Consider the following 17,500-nt stretch of genomic DNA (forward strand, 5'->3'; position numbering starts at 1 on the left):
TTCTGCAAACAAGTTGGCTGATGCCGTTAAGTCCGCTGGGTTAAAGACTGACGATGGCTGACGATGGCTAGCTTTAGCCTGGGCCTCTCACATCCTCCATCCGTGAGCAGCGCTGCACTTCACCGTCTGGTCAGGACAGGACCTGGCTACCAACTGCGGGCGATGTGCTGCCACCGCAACTGCCGAGCTGCTGGTCTGCGAGCTGCCATGCTCAGCCTGGAGTCTGATCGAGCTTATGCCAAGCTGAAAACAAGCTGTCGCTGTCGGAGTCAACTAGTGCTGATCTGCAGGGTCGCCCACGACTTCAGACGGTTCTTTGCTTCTGCTGCTTGTGCTTCTGGTGCTCTCCAGCCGGCCTGCTTTTTGAATCCACCGGGTTGGTTCAAGGCTGTGTGTCATCATTGCCCTGGGACTTTTCTCGGCCGTCTGACTTGGATGCAGTCTAAGGACTAAGTTGGTGTGGACTTTCCTGATTTTGTTTGCTTTTATTATTTATTTTATTTGTGTTTGCTTGTCTGTCTTGTATGTCTTGGTGTCACAGGAACGCTGGGGTTTACGCCGCTCCGTCCGGCATTTTTGTCTTGTTTTTATTTGTAAATTTGTTTGTTTGTCTTGTTGTCACGGGTACGCATGGCGACTACGCCGCTCCGTTTCGGCACTGTCTTATGTGTTATGTGTGAAGCGCTTTGGGTTGCACGTTAAAATGCGCTATACAGTATTATTATGACCGCCGCTAGCATAGCTAGCGAAGCGGTCATATAGTTGTTGTCAAAGTTTTTTTTTTTTTTTTTCCGTCATCGGTTCTGAATTTTTGGTCAACGATTCCCGGGACACCGTAACACCGGGGCACATGAAACTTGGTGGGCATGTAGCCCCAGTAGACTTTTACGGAAAAATTTCGTTTCGTCCCCGGGGGTCACTCCCCCCCCGCGCTGGCCCCGCCCGAAGCCCAAAAATTGCAGTTTTTCCTACATAACTACCTGAACCGTGGCACCGAGGATGACAAATTTTTTATGGTATGTTGGTCTCAAGAGCTCGGATCAACTTAGCTTATAACCAGTCATTTGTGAATTGCACCCCCATGGTAAAAATTGAAAATGTAATGTAATATTGCTTTAATTGCCCCTATCTTCAGATGAGATGCTATGAACTGCACCAAATTTCATGTGTATGATTAACCTGACACCCTCTGGGAGTATGCCAAGTTTTGTGGACTTTCATCCATGGGGGGCTATAATAAATGTATTTATGTGTGCATTTAGTGAATGGTCCCTCAACGTGGCTGCTCTACACTGAAGCCTAAAATGGCCCCATGGCCCCATGTAGCTGTGTCACTGGCACCCCCGTGGCTACCCTGTGCTTACCAAATAAGACAATTATGTATTTATTACGATTTTATATGAGAACGTCAAAAGCAGAACTAATGCAACCACGTTCAAACACTGCAGCCTGCTGCCACTGGTGTGTGGCGCTGGCGCTGCTCAGTGAATGATAGATCAGACCAGAGAGAAGAAGACAAACGAAGAAGATGGAGTTGTGATTTCTCAGTTCCGAATGGCGGCCATATTGGAATTTTCTTTACTGTCGCTAGTTTCACACTACTTGATTTCTCATGTTGCAGTAAGCTAAACGATTTCATCTCATACGTGACTTGTTGTTCTTGCACGTAACTGTGTAACCGTCTGACTGATAAAGAAGTTGTTAAATGTCTTTACGTTTAGAAACATAATGAAGCAAACTCATCCAAGCAGATGCGAATAGCCTACAATGTCAGTACTCAAACCACCAGTAGCAGGCTTAGGACTAGGTAAGTAAAACATCTCTTCTCTATATCTCTACTATTTTCATTTTAAAAACTGTATGTAAAGCGTAATTCTAGCCAACACATGTTTCCAAAATGTATTTATAGAGTCTGTACATGTGGTCCCTAGCTTGGTTTGCCCGAAAGTTAAGTGGAAATATCCTTTAGAAGTGTTTACTTTAGGCGCTAGTTAGCATGTAACAGCATCTGAATTAATGAACTGGCATGGTGCATTTATACCTGACGATCTCTTTCAAGTAATTTAAATAAAAAACGGACCTCATGGTTAGTATTTATAGAGTCTGTACATGTGGTCCCTAGCTTGGTTTGTCTGAAAATTAAGTGGAAATATCCTTTAGTAGTGTTTGTACTCTAGGCGCCAGTTAGCATGTAACAGCATGTGAATGAATGAACTGGCCACTAGCATGGTCCATTTATACCTGACGATCTCTTTCAAGTTATTTGAATAAAAAACTGACATCATGGTTAGTATTTATAGAGTCTGTACATGTGGTCCCTTGCTTGGTTTGTCTGAAAATTAAGTGGAAATATCCTTTAGAAGTGTGTGTACTTTAGGCGCTAGTTAGCGTGCCAGGTGTCATACCATTGCAGTAATCATCTCACTAAACACATCTTTTCATATCCAATCTGTTCAACAGAGTTTGCCAGTCAGACCACTACACCTTTGCCAGCACCACCACCCAGCAAGCTTCATCAACTCCAGCCATGCCGGTAAATACAGTGCCTATTGACAGCCTACACACCCCTGTTCAAATGCCAGTAGCTTTGTCCATTGTTAAATCCCCGTTGTTCTTAAATGTGTTATTGTGTTTCGGAAAGGTATTGCATTATTACTCTTCACCTTTTGCTTTTGTAGTAGAAAACATGTTGATGGTAGTGAAAAGGTAGTAAATTCAGCTCAATTTTTTTTGTATGAACCCTGCCATTGCAGTAATCATCTCACTAAATACGCCTTTTCATTTCTAATCTGTTCAACAGAGTTTACCAATCAGACCTACACCTCTGTCAAATTCGCTCACAACGCTGCCAGTAACACCCCAGCAAGGTAGAACTGCATTTTCATTAATCTGGCACCAATATCAAGGGAGAAACAAGCCATGAATGTCTGTCACAACTTCTTTGCATCTTTACTTTCCTTACATCTGAAGAGTGTGTTACATATATCATTATTAAAAATAATTGTAATAAATAAAGCATGTACAATAAATAAAGCATGTAAATGAGCATGTAAAATAAATAAACAAAAGCAAGTAAAATAAATAAATAAACAAAATGTATTGAACCTAATATTATGTGTGGTGAGTCTGTGTGATAGTTGCTGAGGATAAATGTTTTTATATTGGATTATTAAATTACAGAATACATTTATAGGTTTCTCATCAGCAGGCACTGTCTTCACCTTAGTAAATTTGGTAACTTTGGTAAGTCCTGTAAATAATTGTAAATTGTTCTGATTGAGGGCAAATGGAAAGTGTTATAATGTATTATTGCTATTTTAGTGCATCATTTTCATTATTATGGCCATAAATAAGGCCAATTAGAAGCTGGTGGGTAGTAAGCGGCAAAAGGGTGGCCCTTTATCTGGAGCCGCTTCTGAGCCGCCGCTGGACAGCCAGAGAACTGATGAGCAAAACTCCAGCGGGCCACTGGTGGTTACCGCCGTTGGACCGCCAACTCTGCCGCTGGTTTGTAACAGTAACTTTAGCATTGCCCATTAAATGATTGCAAAATATTTATTGAGGTGAGTTTAACAAGTGTAATTTCATTGGCATATAATTCAGGCCTATAGTAGATGGATAAATGGCTACAGTAGAAGGATACACGAAAAGCCCAAACTACCAAAATCTTCATATTTTATTACCACAGTTTCTATCTATAGGCCTCTCTTATTTGGTATACTGACTAGACATTATTGAACAAACATAGGCTATTCATCTGTATTTTAGTATCTCAGTAGGTTAAAGTATTTTTTAGATACCTCCCTGAAATTACTTTTTGCAGGTTGTGATGTCTTCTATACGTTCTGACGTTACTGTTAAAATGGCGTAACTGTTAAATTCCAATATAGTGAGTAGGCTATTGGCAAAACCGATTGGCATTTTTATGTTGAGCCGGCAGGGGGCTCAGTTTAAAAAGTAACTAAGTTCGCACACACACATCAACAGATTCACACGCACAGATAAACACACTTCCACGGATTCCACACACACACACACACACACATGCGCACACATGCACATTCACACACACAGACAGACACACACACATCTTTATACAAGCAAACTCGCACATGCACACACTCATACACATGAGCTGCAAGAGTAGGAGATATACATACAGTATATTGCACAAATCGGAGATAAGGCAGGTTTAGACTTGCTGCAGACAACGCGTTCGTGTTCGTATCATGACTGCCTCGCGTATTTTGCGGTCGTTTGGTGCGTCGGTCGTGCACGTCGTCGCAAGCGAACATGACGCGTCCGCGAGATGCAATACTGATAAGAAAGTAGGGGGCGATCACTACAAAAAAAGGTGACTGCAAGATGCATTATCGACATCGAAGCTGGGGGCAATCATGAGAGTAAACAATGGCACATGGTCACATCCACATCTGATGTTACTATTCTCCCCCTAGTGAAGACCTCCAGTAGGGTGCGTAATGCTGCAGCGAGTCTGTACACCGGACACAGCAGGTCGCACACGGGCGCATATGCTTACGGTTGGTCTAACAGCAAGTATAATCCCAGCCATACAGGAAAGTTGACGAGCGTAATTCGTTTTGGAGAGAATGTGCAGAACTGAGCGGCGGTCATATTGTGTACCGCTATGCGGTGCATCTAGTTTATTCTATTGTTGTTTGTTTTATCTGTCTGTCTTATAGGCCAGGCTATGTGGTGTCACGGGTAGGCCTACGCTGGCGATTACGCCCCTCCGTCCGACAATATCTTGTGCCAACTTTGCCTTTTGGGATATATTGTTAATCTATGTTATTTCATTATTTGTTAATTTTTGTTTGCTGTCTGTCTTTGTCATTTAATATTTAATTACTACACATATGGTGCCTACAGGAACGCTGTGCGAATACGCCGCTCTGTCTGGCACCTGGCTATTTTGTGTTTTGTAATTGTCTGCATTTTTTATTTCATTATTTGCGACCTTGGGTGTCTAGAAAGGCGCTATATAAATAAAATGTATTATTATTATTATATTTCCCGGGAATCCGGTCTCCCGGGACCAAACCCTAGAGGGGAGGTAGAGAAGGGAAGAGGGGAGTTGGAGGAGGGTAGAGGGGAGTTGGATGGCAAGATTCAGGAAATCATTCAGGAAATTACGCTCACATGATGCTGACATGCGCTGACTATAGTAATATCATAATAGTTGTTAATGTAATATCTGTGTGTGTGTGTGTGTGTGTGTGTGTGTGTAGTCCTGTTCTAGAGGCCTTTGGGAATGTAATATCTGTGCGTGTGTGTGTATAATATGTGTGTGTGTGTGTGTGTAGTCCTGTTCTAGAGGCCTTTGGGAATGTAATATCTGTGTGTGTGTGTGTATAATGTGTGCGTGTGTGTGTGTGTGTGTGTAGTCCTGTTCTAGAGGCCTTTGGGAATGTAATATCTGTGTGTGTGTGTGTGTAATGTGTGTGTGTGTGTGTGTGTGTGTGTGTGTGTGTGTGTGTGTGTGTGTGTGTGTGTGTGTGTGTGTGTGTGTGTGTGTGTGTGTAGTCCTGTTCTAGAGGCCTTTGGGAATGTAATATCTGTGTGTGTGTGTGTGTATGTGTGTGTGTAGTCCTGTTCTAGAGGCCTTTGGGAATGTAATATCTGTGTGTGTGTGTGTGTGTGTGTGTATAATGTGTGTGTGTGTGTGTAGTCCTGTTCTAATGTGTGTGTGTGTATAATGTGTGTGTGTGTGTGTGTGTGTGTGTGGTCCTGTTCTAGAGGCCTTTGGGAATGTTAATGTAATATGTGTGTGTGTGTGTGTGTGTGTAGTCCTGTTCTAGAGGCCTTCGGGAATGCACGAACCGCCCACAACAGCAACTCTTCTCGCTTTGGCAAATTCATCCAGTTGCACTTCAGTTACCGTGGCAACATCCTGAGTGGACAGATAACACACTGTATCCTTCTCCGTGTGTGCGTGTGTGTGTGTGTGTGTGTGTGTGTGTGTAGTGGGGTGATCTGTTGGGTTAGGGGTTAGACCTCTAGTGGGGTGATCTGTTGGGTTAGACCTCTAGTGGGGTGATCTGTTGGGTTAGGGGTTGGACCTCTAGTGGGGTGATCCGTTGGGTTAGGGGTTAGACCTCTAGTGGGGTGATCTGTTGGGTTAGGGGTTAGACCTCTAGTGGGGTGATCTGTTGGGTTGGACCTCTAGTGGGGTGATCTGTTGGGTTAGGGGTCGACCTCTAGTGGGGTGATCTGTTGGGTTGGACCTCTAGTGGGGTGATCTGTTGGGTTGGACCTCTAGTGGGGTGATCTGTTGGGTTAGACCTCTAGTGGGGTGATCTGTTGGGTTGGACCTCTAGTGGGGTGATCTGTTGGGTTGGACCTCTAGTGGGGTGATCTGTTGGGTTAGACCTCTAGTGGGGTGATCTGTTGGGTTAGGGGTTGGACCTCTAGTGGGGTGATCTGTTGGGTTAGACCTCTAGTGGGGTGATCTGTTGGGTTAGGCCTCTAGTGGGGTGATCTGTTGGGTTGGACCTCTAGTGGGGTGATCTGTTGGGTTAGACCTCTAGTGGGGTGATCTGTTGGGTTAGGGGTTGGACCTCTAGTGGGGTGATCTGTTGGGTTAGACCTCTAGTGGGGTGATCTGTTGGGTTGGACCTCTAGTGGGGTGATCTGTTGGGTTAGGGGTCGACCTGTAGTGGGGTGATCTGTTGGGTTAGGGGTCGACCTGTAGTGGGGTGATCTGTTGGGTTAGGGGTAGACTAGAGGGCTGCATTGGGACTGGGACCCGCCAGGTCCCGCGGGACCCAACGCAAATCTTGCGGGAACGGGCGGTATGAACTTGACTGCGGGCGGGAGCGGGCGGCAGAAAAAAAACTTTGCGGGATCGAGATTTAGCATAGCAATAAAATGGAGAGCATAATTTGAGTGGAAAGCCTAGCCTAGCCTTGCCTCCCATTGAGATACAGTGAGGGTTGAATTGTTTTTTCCTGCGCGCTCTGTTGCGACTGTCATGAGGCAGAGGAGCTGTGATGCGCCTGGCTCGCTCCATGCCTGATTATTTTTATTTCTTTCCCGATATCTCAGACAGGCGTCCGTCATTTAGTACACAACGCACGGGGGGTGTGCAACACAGCCTAAGTGGCTGCATAAGTTGCAAAGATGTTTTAACTGAACGCAGTTTTTGTAGCCTAATGATTAAACGAAGTTCTAGCCGTGAACGGTCATTCAAACACAGTTGTTTTCTATTCAAGCAGCTGTTTTTTCTCTTGCGGGACGGGAGAAGATACAAAATCAATGCATGTCTATTACAGTGCGGGCAAAAATTATCAGAATTTCGCGGGAGCGGGCGGGACTGTAACACACACTCCGCGGGTGCGGGCGGTAATGGTCAGAATTTCTGATTATGCGGGCGGGATTGTGATGAAGAAAACAGTCCCGTGCAGGGCTCTAGGGTAGACCTCTAGTGGGTTAGTCCTAGTCCCAGTGCTATGCCCAAAAATAGTTCCAAATCTAAATTGGTCTAGTAAATCCCTTCATGTGATTTTGCATTGATATTTGCACTCGATGTGAATGTACAGGTTACGAGAAATAATTATAAAAAATCTTGAGTTATTTGATTCACTTTTGCAACGACATGCTAGCTGGACACTTTGGAATACAGCGACTATGCTAAAATAAGGCTAACGGGCCGTTTCTAGATTAGGACAGTGGCTGGGTCGGCTAAAAAACGCTTTGGCTCACTCATTCAACTCTAGTGGGGAGTGACCCAATTTCACCTGGGGGTGGCGTGTTCCTTTAAGTTTTCATGAAAGGGCATAATCAACCTTCAAAACGATACCTATATCTAATGAATTGAACGTCATGTTACTGAAATATAAACATTCAAAGGAGTTGAGTTCATCCTGTCATGCCAAGAGAGAAACAGAGAAATCTGCCTCTGAAGTTGACTGTCGGCTCAACACTCACGAACCATTTGTAAGGCCGCAGCTACTTCAAGATTTACGGTACTTACTTGTATTTACAACGGCACAGCACACGGATAGCCTGGTGGTCGTCAATGAGTGCATTTACCGTAAATATTAGAGTAGATGAGATGCCGCTAACATTCTGCTGGAGTTAAATTTCTTACCTCAAGAAACTCACGTTTTTAGACTAGAAAAGGTACATTTTTCAGCGATTTTAGCACAAGTAACATAAATGGTCATTTTTTTCGGAAACGCCTGTTGCGACAAGCGACTGGTTTTGCCGTGGAGAGTCACAAATAAGCCTGTAAGTTTCCTGGAAGTGATCTAGCGAGAACTGGTGAGTCTGCCACCTAGTGATAAATCCACGAAAATGCGACACTGATTCGACACGCGGCACCCAAGGCAGCAACAATCAAAATCTTAATTTAGTTTTGAGTTATGACACAATGTTCCGATAAAATGTCCAGATCGTACATTTTCATGAGTTTCGATCGTCATCTATTTCAGTTCTATTCATCATAGAGTTCCCATAATTTTAAAATAAGATTACAGATTACAGTAGCAAGAAATCTGTCTCTGTCTGTGGCACCTTCGCATAGTCAAGCCCCTGTGATGCCACTCTCGGCAAATTGCACTCACAACACAAAACATGCGGTGTATTTTTTAGAGGACCAAAGAAAGGACTTGCCATCCTTGGACCAGTATCCCCTCATCAAAAACCTTTTTGTAAGGTTCAATACCATCATCAGGCCCCATAGGCGTCATCTGAATGCAACACTGTTTGAGAAGTTAGTTGTGCATCAACTAGCTCACACAAGGACAGCACAAAGACTTGAGTTCACAAGCTTAGTTCACACTTAAGTTTGCAATTTTCCTTTCTTTTTTCTGATTTATAGTATTAATGTGACAACCTGTTTTTTTTTTTTTTTTTTACATTGATCGAGGTTGTACACTGTGATGAAACTCACCATATCTAATCTGTTGACTGATTATGGAAGGAGTCTCTTGCTTTCAGCTGTTTTTCCAGATAGTGTACAAGGGATAGACGAAAAAGGCTTTTAGAAAGTATTTTGTAGTATTTGGAAAATACAAAAAAAATATTTTGATAATATTTTTGGCTACTGTATTTTGTAGCTTATTTTGATAAATTCTTAAGGTGGGTATTTGGTATTTTACTTGGAAATACATTTTGATGTATTTGTGCCCATCCCTGTCTGTGTGAAATGTAAATATTCCCCTTGACGTGTTTTCTCCCAAATGAAGATCTGCTGGAAAAGGTTAGTACGGAGTTAGACTCTGTGTGTATGTGTGTAAAAGCACACATATGAGAGAGGAATCAAGTCCATATATGATAATAATCATAAAAACAATCATCATCATTATAATAAGGATCATCATCATCATCATCATCATCATCTGCCTTTATAGAATCGTGTAGTGCGTCAGAATCCAGGAGAGAGAAATTACCACATCTTCTACGCTCTGCTGGCAGGCGCGTCTACAGAGCAGAGAGGTACCACACACACACACACACACACACACACACACACACACACACACACACACACACACACACACACACACACACACACACGTACCAGAGACGTAATACTTGAGTCCGGTCTTGAACTGTTTTAGACTCGAACTTGTCTTGGTCTTGGCCATCTAGCCAAATATTCCAGTTGGTGTTGACTGAGTCTAGTGAGCTTAAGATACATATACTGTATAACAGGGGTATATCAAACCTTAACTCTTCTTTTCTTTTCTACATTCACGTCATTCAAAGCGAATAGGGTACATGCACAAAGCACCTCTACTCACCTCTACTCTACTCATCTCTACTCTACTCTACTCTACTCTACTCATCTCTACTCTACTCATCTCTATTCTACTCATCTCATCTCTACTCTACTCATCTCTACTCTACTGACCTCTACTCTACTCATCTCTACTCTACTCTACTCATCTCATCTCTACTCTACTCATCTCTACTCTACTCATCTCTACTCTACTCTACTCATCTCTACTCTACTCATCTCTACTCTACTCACCTCTACTCTACTCATCTCTACTCTACTCACCTCTACTCTATTCTACTCATCTCATCTCATCTCTATTCTACTCATCTCATCTCTACTCTACTCATCTCTACTCATCTTTACTCTACTATATTCTACTCTACTCTATTCTACTCTACTCATCTCTACTCTACACTACTCTACTCTACTCATCTCTACTCTACTCATCTCTACTCATCTTTACTCATCTCTATTCTACTCTGCTCTACTCATCTCATCTCTACTCTATTCTACTCTACTCATCTCTACTCATCTCATCTCTACTCTACTCATCTCTACTCTACTTCTACTCATCTCTACTCTAGTTATCTCTACTCTACTCTATTCTACTCTACTCTACTCTACTCTGCTCTACTCATCTCTTCTCTACTCTACTCTACACTACTCTACTCATCTCTACTCTACTCTACTCTACTCATCTCATCTCTATTCTACTCTCCTAATCTCTACTCTACTCTACTCTATTCTACTCTACTCTACTCATCTCAACTCATCTCTACTCTACTCTACTCCACTCTACTCACCTCTATTCTACTCTACTCTTATCTACTCTACTCTAATCATCTCTATTCTACTCTGTCATTTCTCTACTCTACTCATCTCTATACTACTCTATTCTACTCATCTCTACTCTACTCATCTCTATTCTACTCTACTCATCTCTTCTACACTACTCTACTCTACTCATCTCTATTCTACTCTATTCTACTCATCTCATCTCCACTCACCTCTACTCTACTCATCTCATCTCTACTCTACTCTACTCTACTCATCTCTACTCTACTCTACTCTACTCTACTCCATTCTACTCATCTCTATTCTACTCTACTCTACTCATCTCTACTCTACACTACTCATCTCATCTCTACTCTACTCATCTCTATTTTACTCATCTCATCTCTACTCATCTCTACTCTACTCTACTCTACTCTACTCTACTCCACTCTACTCACCTCTGTTCTACTCTTCTCTACTCTACTCTGATCATCTCTACTCTACTCTGTCATGTCTCTACTCTACTCATCTCTATTCTACTCTATTCTACTCATCTCTTCTCTACTCATCTCTATTCTACTCTACTCATCTCTTCTACACTACTCTACTCTACTCATCTCTATTCTACTCTATTCTACTCATCTCTACTCTACTCTGTCATTTCTCTACTCTACTCACCTCTACTCTACTCTACTCATCTCTACTCTACTCTTCTCCATTCTACTCACCTCTATTCTACTCTACTCTACTCATCTCATCTCTACTCTACTCATCTCTATTCTACTCATCTCATCTATACTCATCTCTACTCTACTCTTCTCATCTCATCTCTACTCATCTCTACTCTACTCTACACTATTCTACTCATGTCTACTCTACTCTACTCATCTCTACTCATCTCTACTCTACTCTACTCTACTCTATTCTACTCTTCTCATCTCTACTCTACTCTACTCTACTCTACTCTATTCTACTCTTCTCATCTCTACTCTACACTATTCTACTCATGTCTACTCTACTCTACTCTACTCTATTCTACTCTACTGTACTCTACTCTACTCATCTCAACTCATCTCTACTCTACTCATCTCTATTCTACTCTATTCTACTCATCTCTACTCTACTCATCTCTATTCTACTCTACTCATCTCTTCTACACTACTCTACTCTACTCATCTCTATTCTACTCTATTCTACTCTACTCTGTCATTTCTCTACTCTACTCATCTCTACTCTACTCTACTCTACTCTACTCATCTCTACTCTACTCTACTCATCTCTACTCTACTCTACACTATTCTACTCTACTCTACTCATCTCTACTTTACTCTACTCATCTCTACTCTACTCATCTCTACTCTACTCATCTCTACTCTACTCTACTCTACTCCATTCTACTCATCTCTATTCTACTCTACTCATCTCATCTCTACTCTACTCTACTCACTTCTACTCTACTCATCTCATCTCTACTCTACTCTACTCTATTCTACTCTACTCATCTCTACTCTACACTATTCTACTCATCTCTACTCTACTCTACTCTATTCTACTCTACTGTATTCTACTCTATTCTACTCCACTCTACTCATCTCAACTCATCTCTACTCTACTCATCTCTATTCTACTCTACTCTACTCTACTCATCTCTATTCTACTCTATTCTACTCTACTCTGTCATTTCTCTATTCTACTCACCTCTACTCTTCTTATCTCTACTCTACTCATCTCTACTCTACTCTACACTACTCTACTCTACTCATCTCCACTTTACTCTACTCATCTCTACTCTACTCTACTCTATTCTACTCTACTGTATTCTACTCATCTCTACTCTAATCTACTCATCTCTACTCTACTCATCTCTACTCTACTCACCTCTATTCTACTCACTTCCACTCACATGTGCTCTCCTCATGTACTCCACTCTACCCACCTTTACTCAATGCTACTAAACTCATCCCAACTCTATTCACCTCCACTCAGTTTTGTTGACCAGTTCTGATCCCAACTTCGTTCTGTTTACAATATCTCAGTTTTGCTGCACCAACCCTGAGAGGGGCTACTGCAGAAACCTGCTGATGTTTTCCGTAATCACTCTCTCTCTGTCCATCTCTCTCTCCTTCCCTCTCTCTCTCTTTCTCTCCTCCCTCTCTCTCTCTCCTTCCCTCTCTCTCTCTTTCTCTCCTCTCTCTCTCTCTCCCCCAGAGGCCCTGTGTCTGTCTCCTCCTGAGAGCTATCAATATCTCAACCAGTCCGGTTGCATCACAGACAGCACCATCAATGACAAGCTCACTTTTCAGCAGGTCCTGGTAAGAGTGTGTGTGTGTGTGTGTGTGTGTGTGTGTGTGTGTGTGTGTGTGTGTGTGTGTGTGTGTGTGTGTGTGTGTGAGTGTCAGAGATGTGAGAGATGGTGGCATTGGTGGTGCAACTTTCCCTACAGGTCGTATTTCATGTTTCTACTTTTCTCTAGCTTCAGAGACGGAAATTAGCACCTGCATTTGTTTACTAGCAGGTGAATGTGTTTACTAGTGGGTGAGCTTGTTTACTAGCACCTGCATTTGTTTACTAGTGGGTGAGCTTGTTTACTAACACCTGCATTTGTTTACTAGCGGGTGAATGTGATTACTAGTGGGTGAGCTTGTTTACTAGCGGGTGAATGTGTTTACTAGTGGGTGAGCTTGTTTACTAGCAGGTGAATGTGTTTACTAGTGGGTGAGCTTGTTTACTAGCAGGTGAATGTGTTTACTAGCGGGTGAATGTGATTACTAGCACCTGCATTTGCTTACTAGTGGGTGAATGTGTTAACTAGTGTGTGAGCTTGTTTATTAGCGGGTGAATGTGTTTACTAGTGTGTGAGATTGTTTTTTAGCGGGTGAATGTGTTTACTAGTGTGTGAGCTTGTTTACTAGCGGGTGAATGTGTTTACTAGTGTGTGAGCTTGTTTATTAGCGGGTGAACTTGTTTACTAGCACCTGCATTTGCTTACTAGCGGGTGAATGTGTTTACTAGCACCTGCATTTGTTCAATGTGCCAGTCACTATGGTGTTTACATAGATGAGAGCACGGCATATGCAGTTAGTGCATTTCCTTAGGAACTGATGGTATAAGAATAACATTGTGTCTTGTAGGGATCATGTAATGTTGCCAATAAGGTATAGGGTATATCTTGTTGATCTGAAGTTGGAGTGTGTGTGTGTGTGTGTAATATTGCCAATAGCCTACGAGGCTAGATCACACTGATCTGAAGGAGGAATGTGTGTGTGTGTGTACGTAACACATGTGATGTTGCCAATAGTCTATAAGGGTGTGTATATACAGTACAAATATGATACAAGATGGTATCTGTGATTTCAGATGTATTCACTGTCATTTCCAATGATTGTGAGTGAGTGTGTGTGAGTTAGTGTGTGTGTGTATATGTGTGTCAGAGTCGAGTCGGATTTAAGTTGCAAAAAAAAACAGTGACTTTGAGACTCGTGAACAACCTGTATTTTAATTAATTATTGCTTTGTTTTGAGACATTCAAGTTTTCTTGAATTTCTTGAATTACTCGTTGTTCAGAAGTAGCCCACCACTCATCAGCCAATCCAATGATAAATTGTCACCCGACATCCAATCAAAAAATAGCATTCTTTGTATCCGGGTAAATTTCCAAAATAGGTGATCCCCCTTCCTTCCAACTTATGCCTATCGATGTTCAAACACAAGGAATGCAGTCAAATTGAAAGTGAAATAGCCAGATTGGATGAACCCGGTAATCTCTTCAGTTTGTTCATTTTGATTTTATATTTTCTGTATGCTGTTGCTTGCCTAATCAAAATGAGTTTTCAAAATGTTTGAAGAGGCGGAGCTGCTCCAGTAGATGCTATGACAGATTCTCACACTTGAGATGACTTCGTATTTCAAGATAGTTGATTGGTCAGTAGTCAGTAGGATTAGTCAGAGGGCGGTGATTTTTCACGATTTGAGCTTTAACTTAGCACATAACCTGCTCTCGACCAGGTTTGGTTGCGAGCATAAGATACCATGGTGATACAGCGACGCTAAAACAAATCCACTTTCGTATGACAGCATACCCTGGCTTTGAGCCCAACATACCTCGCTAACAATACGCTCGGACATTCTCGGCTTCCACGTCCATTGAAATGCATTGCAGTTAGTCAGTTTTCATTCGTTTTTATATATTTTTTCTTGCCATTTTAAGTTTTAAATGGTCAGACGGTGTGCATGGGGTACATGCAACTCCGACACAATGTATCCCGAAGAGCTGGGCGACCGTGTGTGTTTTTTACCCTGAGAAGCTGGGCGACCGTGTGTGTTTTTTACCCTGAGAAGCTGGGCGACCGTGTGTATTTTTGACCCTGAGAAGCTGGGCGACCGTGTGTATGTTTTACCCTGAGAAGCTGGGCGACCGTGTGTATGTTTTACCCTGAGAAGCTGGGCGACCGTGTGTGTATTTTTGACCCTGAGAAGCTGGGCGACCGTGTGTGTGTTTTTGACCCTGAGAAGCTGGGCGACCGTGTGTGTTTGAGAAGCTGGGCGACCTTGTGTATGTTTTACCCTGAGAAGCTGGGCGACCGTGTGTGTTTTTTACCCTGAGAAGTGTGTGTGTGTGTGTGAGTGTCAGAGAGGCGACCGTGTGTGTTTTTTACCCTGAGAAGCTGGGCGACCGTGTGTATGTTTTACCCTGAGAAGCTGGGCGACCGTGTGTGTATTTTACCCTGAGAAGCTGGGCGACCGTGTGTATGTTTTACCCTGAGAAGTGTGTGTGTGTGTGTGAGTGTCAGAGAGGCGACCGTGTGTATTTTTTACCCTGAGAAGCTGGGCGACCGTGTGTATGTTTTACCCTGAGAAGCTGGGCGACCGTGTGTGTATTTTACCCTGAGAAGTGTGTGTGTGTGTGTGAGTGTCAGAGAGGCGACCGTGTGTATGTTTTACCCTGAGAAGCTGGGCGACCGTGTGTATGTTTTACCCTGAGAAGCTGGGCGACCGTGTGTATTTGAGAAGCTGGGCGAGCGTGTGTATGTTTTACCCTGAGAAGTGTGTGTGTGTGTGTGAGTGTCAGAGAGGCGACCGTGTGTGTTTTTTACCCTGAGAAGCTGGGCGACCGTGTGTGTTTTTTACCCTGAGAAGCTGGGCGACCGTGTGTGTATTTTACCCTGAGAAGCTGGGCGACCGTGTGTATGTTTTACCCTGAGAAGTGTGTGTGTGTGTGTGAGTGTCAGAGAGGCGACCGTGTGTATTTTTTACCCTGAGAAGCTGGGCGACCGTGTGTATGTTTTACCCTGAGAAGCTGGGCGACCGTGTGTGTATTTTACCCTGAGAAGTGTGTGTGTGTGTGTGAGTGTCAGAGAGGCGACCGTGTGTATGTTTTACCCTGAGAAGCTGGGCGACCGTGTGTATGTTTTACCCTGAGAAGTGTGTGTGTGTGTGTGAGTGTCAGAGAGGCGACCGTGTGTATGTTTTACCCTGAGAAGCTGGGCGACCGTGTGTGTATTTTACCCTGAGAAGCTGGGCGACCGTGTGTGTATTTTACCCTGAGAAGTGTGTGTGTGTGTGTGAGTGTCAGAGAGGCGACCGTGTGTGTTTTTTACCCTGAGAAGCTGGGCGACCGTGTGTGTTTTTTACCCTGAGAAGCTGGGCGACCGTGTGTATGTTTTACCCTGAGAAGCTGGGCGACCGTGTGTATGTTTTACCCTGAGAAGCTGGGCGACCGTGTGTATGTTTTACCCTGAGAAGCTGGGCGACCGTGTGTATGTTTTACCCTGAGAAGTGTGTGTGTGTGTGTGAGTGTCAGAGAGGCGACCGTGTGTATGTTTTACCCTGAGAAGCTGGGCGACCGTGTGTATGTTTTACCCTGAGAAGTGTGTGTGTGTGTGTGAGTGTCAGAGAGGCGACCGTGTGTATGTTTTACCCTGAGAAGCTGGGCGACCGTGTGTGTATTTTACCCTGAGAAGCTGGGCGACCGTGTGTGTTTTTTACCCTGAGAAGCTGGGCGACCGTGTGTGTATTTTACCCTGAGAAGTGTGTGTGTGTGTGTGAGTGTCAGAGAGGCGACCGTGTGTATTTTTTACCCTGAGAAGCTGGGCGACCGTGTGTATGTTTTACCCTGAGAAGCTGGGCGACCGTGTGTATGTTTTACCCTGAGAAGTGTGTGTGTGTGTGTGAGTGTCAGAGAGGCGACCGTGTGTATGTTTTACCCTGAGAAGCTGGGCGACCGTGTGTGTATTTTACCCTGAGAAGCTGGGCGACCGTGTGTGTTTTTTACCCTGAGAAGCTGGGCGACCGTGTGTGTATTTTACCCTGAGAAGTGTGTGTGTGTGTGTGAGTGTCAGAGAGGCGACCGTGTGTATGTTTTACCCTGAGAAGCTGGGCGACCGTGTGTATGTTTTACCCTGAGAAGCTGGGCGACCGTGTGTATGTTTTACCCTGAGAAGCTGGGCGACCGTGTGTATTTGAGAAGCTGGGCGACCGTGTGTATGTTTTACCCTGAGAAGCTGGGCGACCGTGTGTATGTTTTACCCTGAGAAGTGTGTGTGTGTGTGTGAGTGTCAGAGAGGCGACCGTGTGTATGTTTTACCCTGAGAAGCTGGGCGACCGTGTGTGTATTTTACCCTGAGAAGCTGGGCGACCGTGTGTGTATTTTACCCTGAGAAGTGTGTGTGTGTGTGTGAGTGTCAGAGAGGCGACCGTGTGTGTTTTTTACCCTGAGAAGCTGGGCGACCGTGTGTGTGTTTTACCCTGAGAAGCTGGGCGACCGTGTGTATGTTTTACCCTGAGAAGTGTGTGTGTGTGTGTGAGTGTCAGAGAGGCGACCGTGTGTATTTTTTACCCTGAGAAGCTGGGCGACCGTGTGTATTTTTTACCCTGAGAAGCTGGGCGACCGTGTGTGTATTTTACCCTGAGAAGTGTGTGTGTGTGTGTGAGTGTCAGAGAGGCGACCGTGTGTGTTTTTGACCCTGAGAAGCTGGGCGACCG

At 43.8% G+C, this 17,500-nt stretch overlaps 1 protein-coding gene across 1 annotated transcript in view; it reads left to right on the plus strand.

Annotated features, from left to right (window-relative positions):
- myo10 (myosin X) overlaps positions 1 to 17,500 on the plus strand; it is a 147,756-nt gene that overhangs the window by 12,612 nt on the left and 117,644 nt on the right. Inside the window, exons 7-10 of the mRNA XM_062530835.1 lie at positions 5,809 to 5,933; positions 9,210 to 9,223; positions 9,375 to 9,459; positions 12,728 to 12,831. Of these exons, the coding sequence (XP_062386819.1) occupies positions 5,809 to 5,933; positions 9,210 to 9,223; positions 9,375 to 9,459; positions 12,728 to 12,831 (328 nt within the window). The remainder of the gene's footprint in view (positions 1 to 5,808; positions 5,934 to 9,209; positions 9,224 to 9,374; positions 9,460 to 12,727; positions 12,832 to 17,500) is intronic.

The sequence above is a fragment of the Sardina pilchardus genome, chromosome 2 (genome assembly GCF_963854185.1).
Source record: "Sardina pilchardus chromosome 2, fSarPil1.1, whole genome shotgun sequence".
NCBI classification, from domain to species: Eukaryota; Metazoa; Chordata; class Actinopteri; order Clupeiformes; family Clupeidae; genus Sardina; species Sardina pilchardus.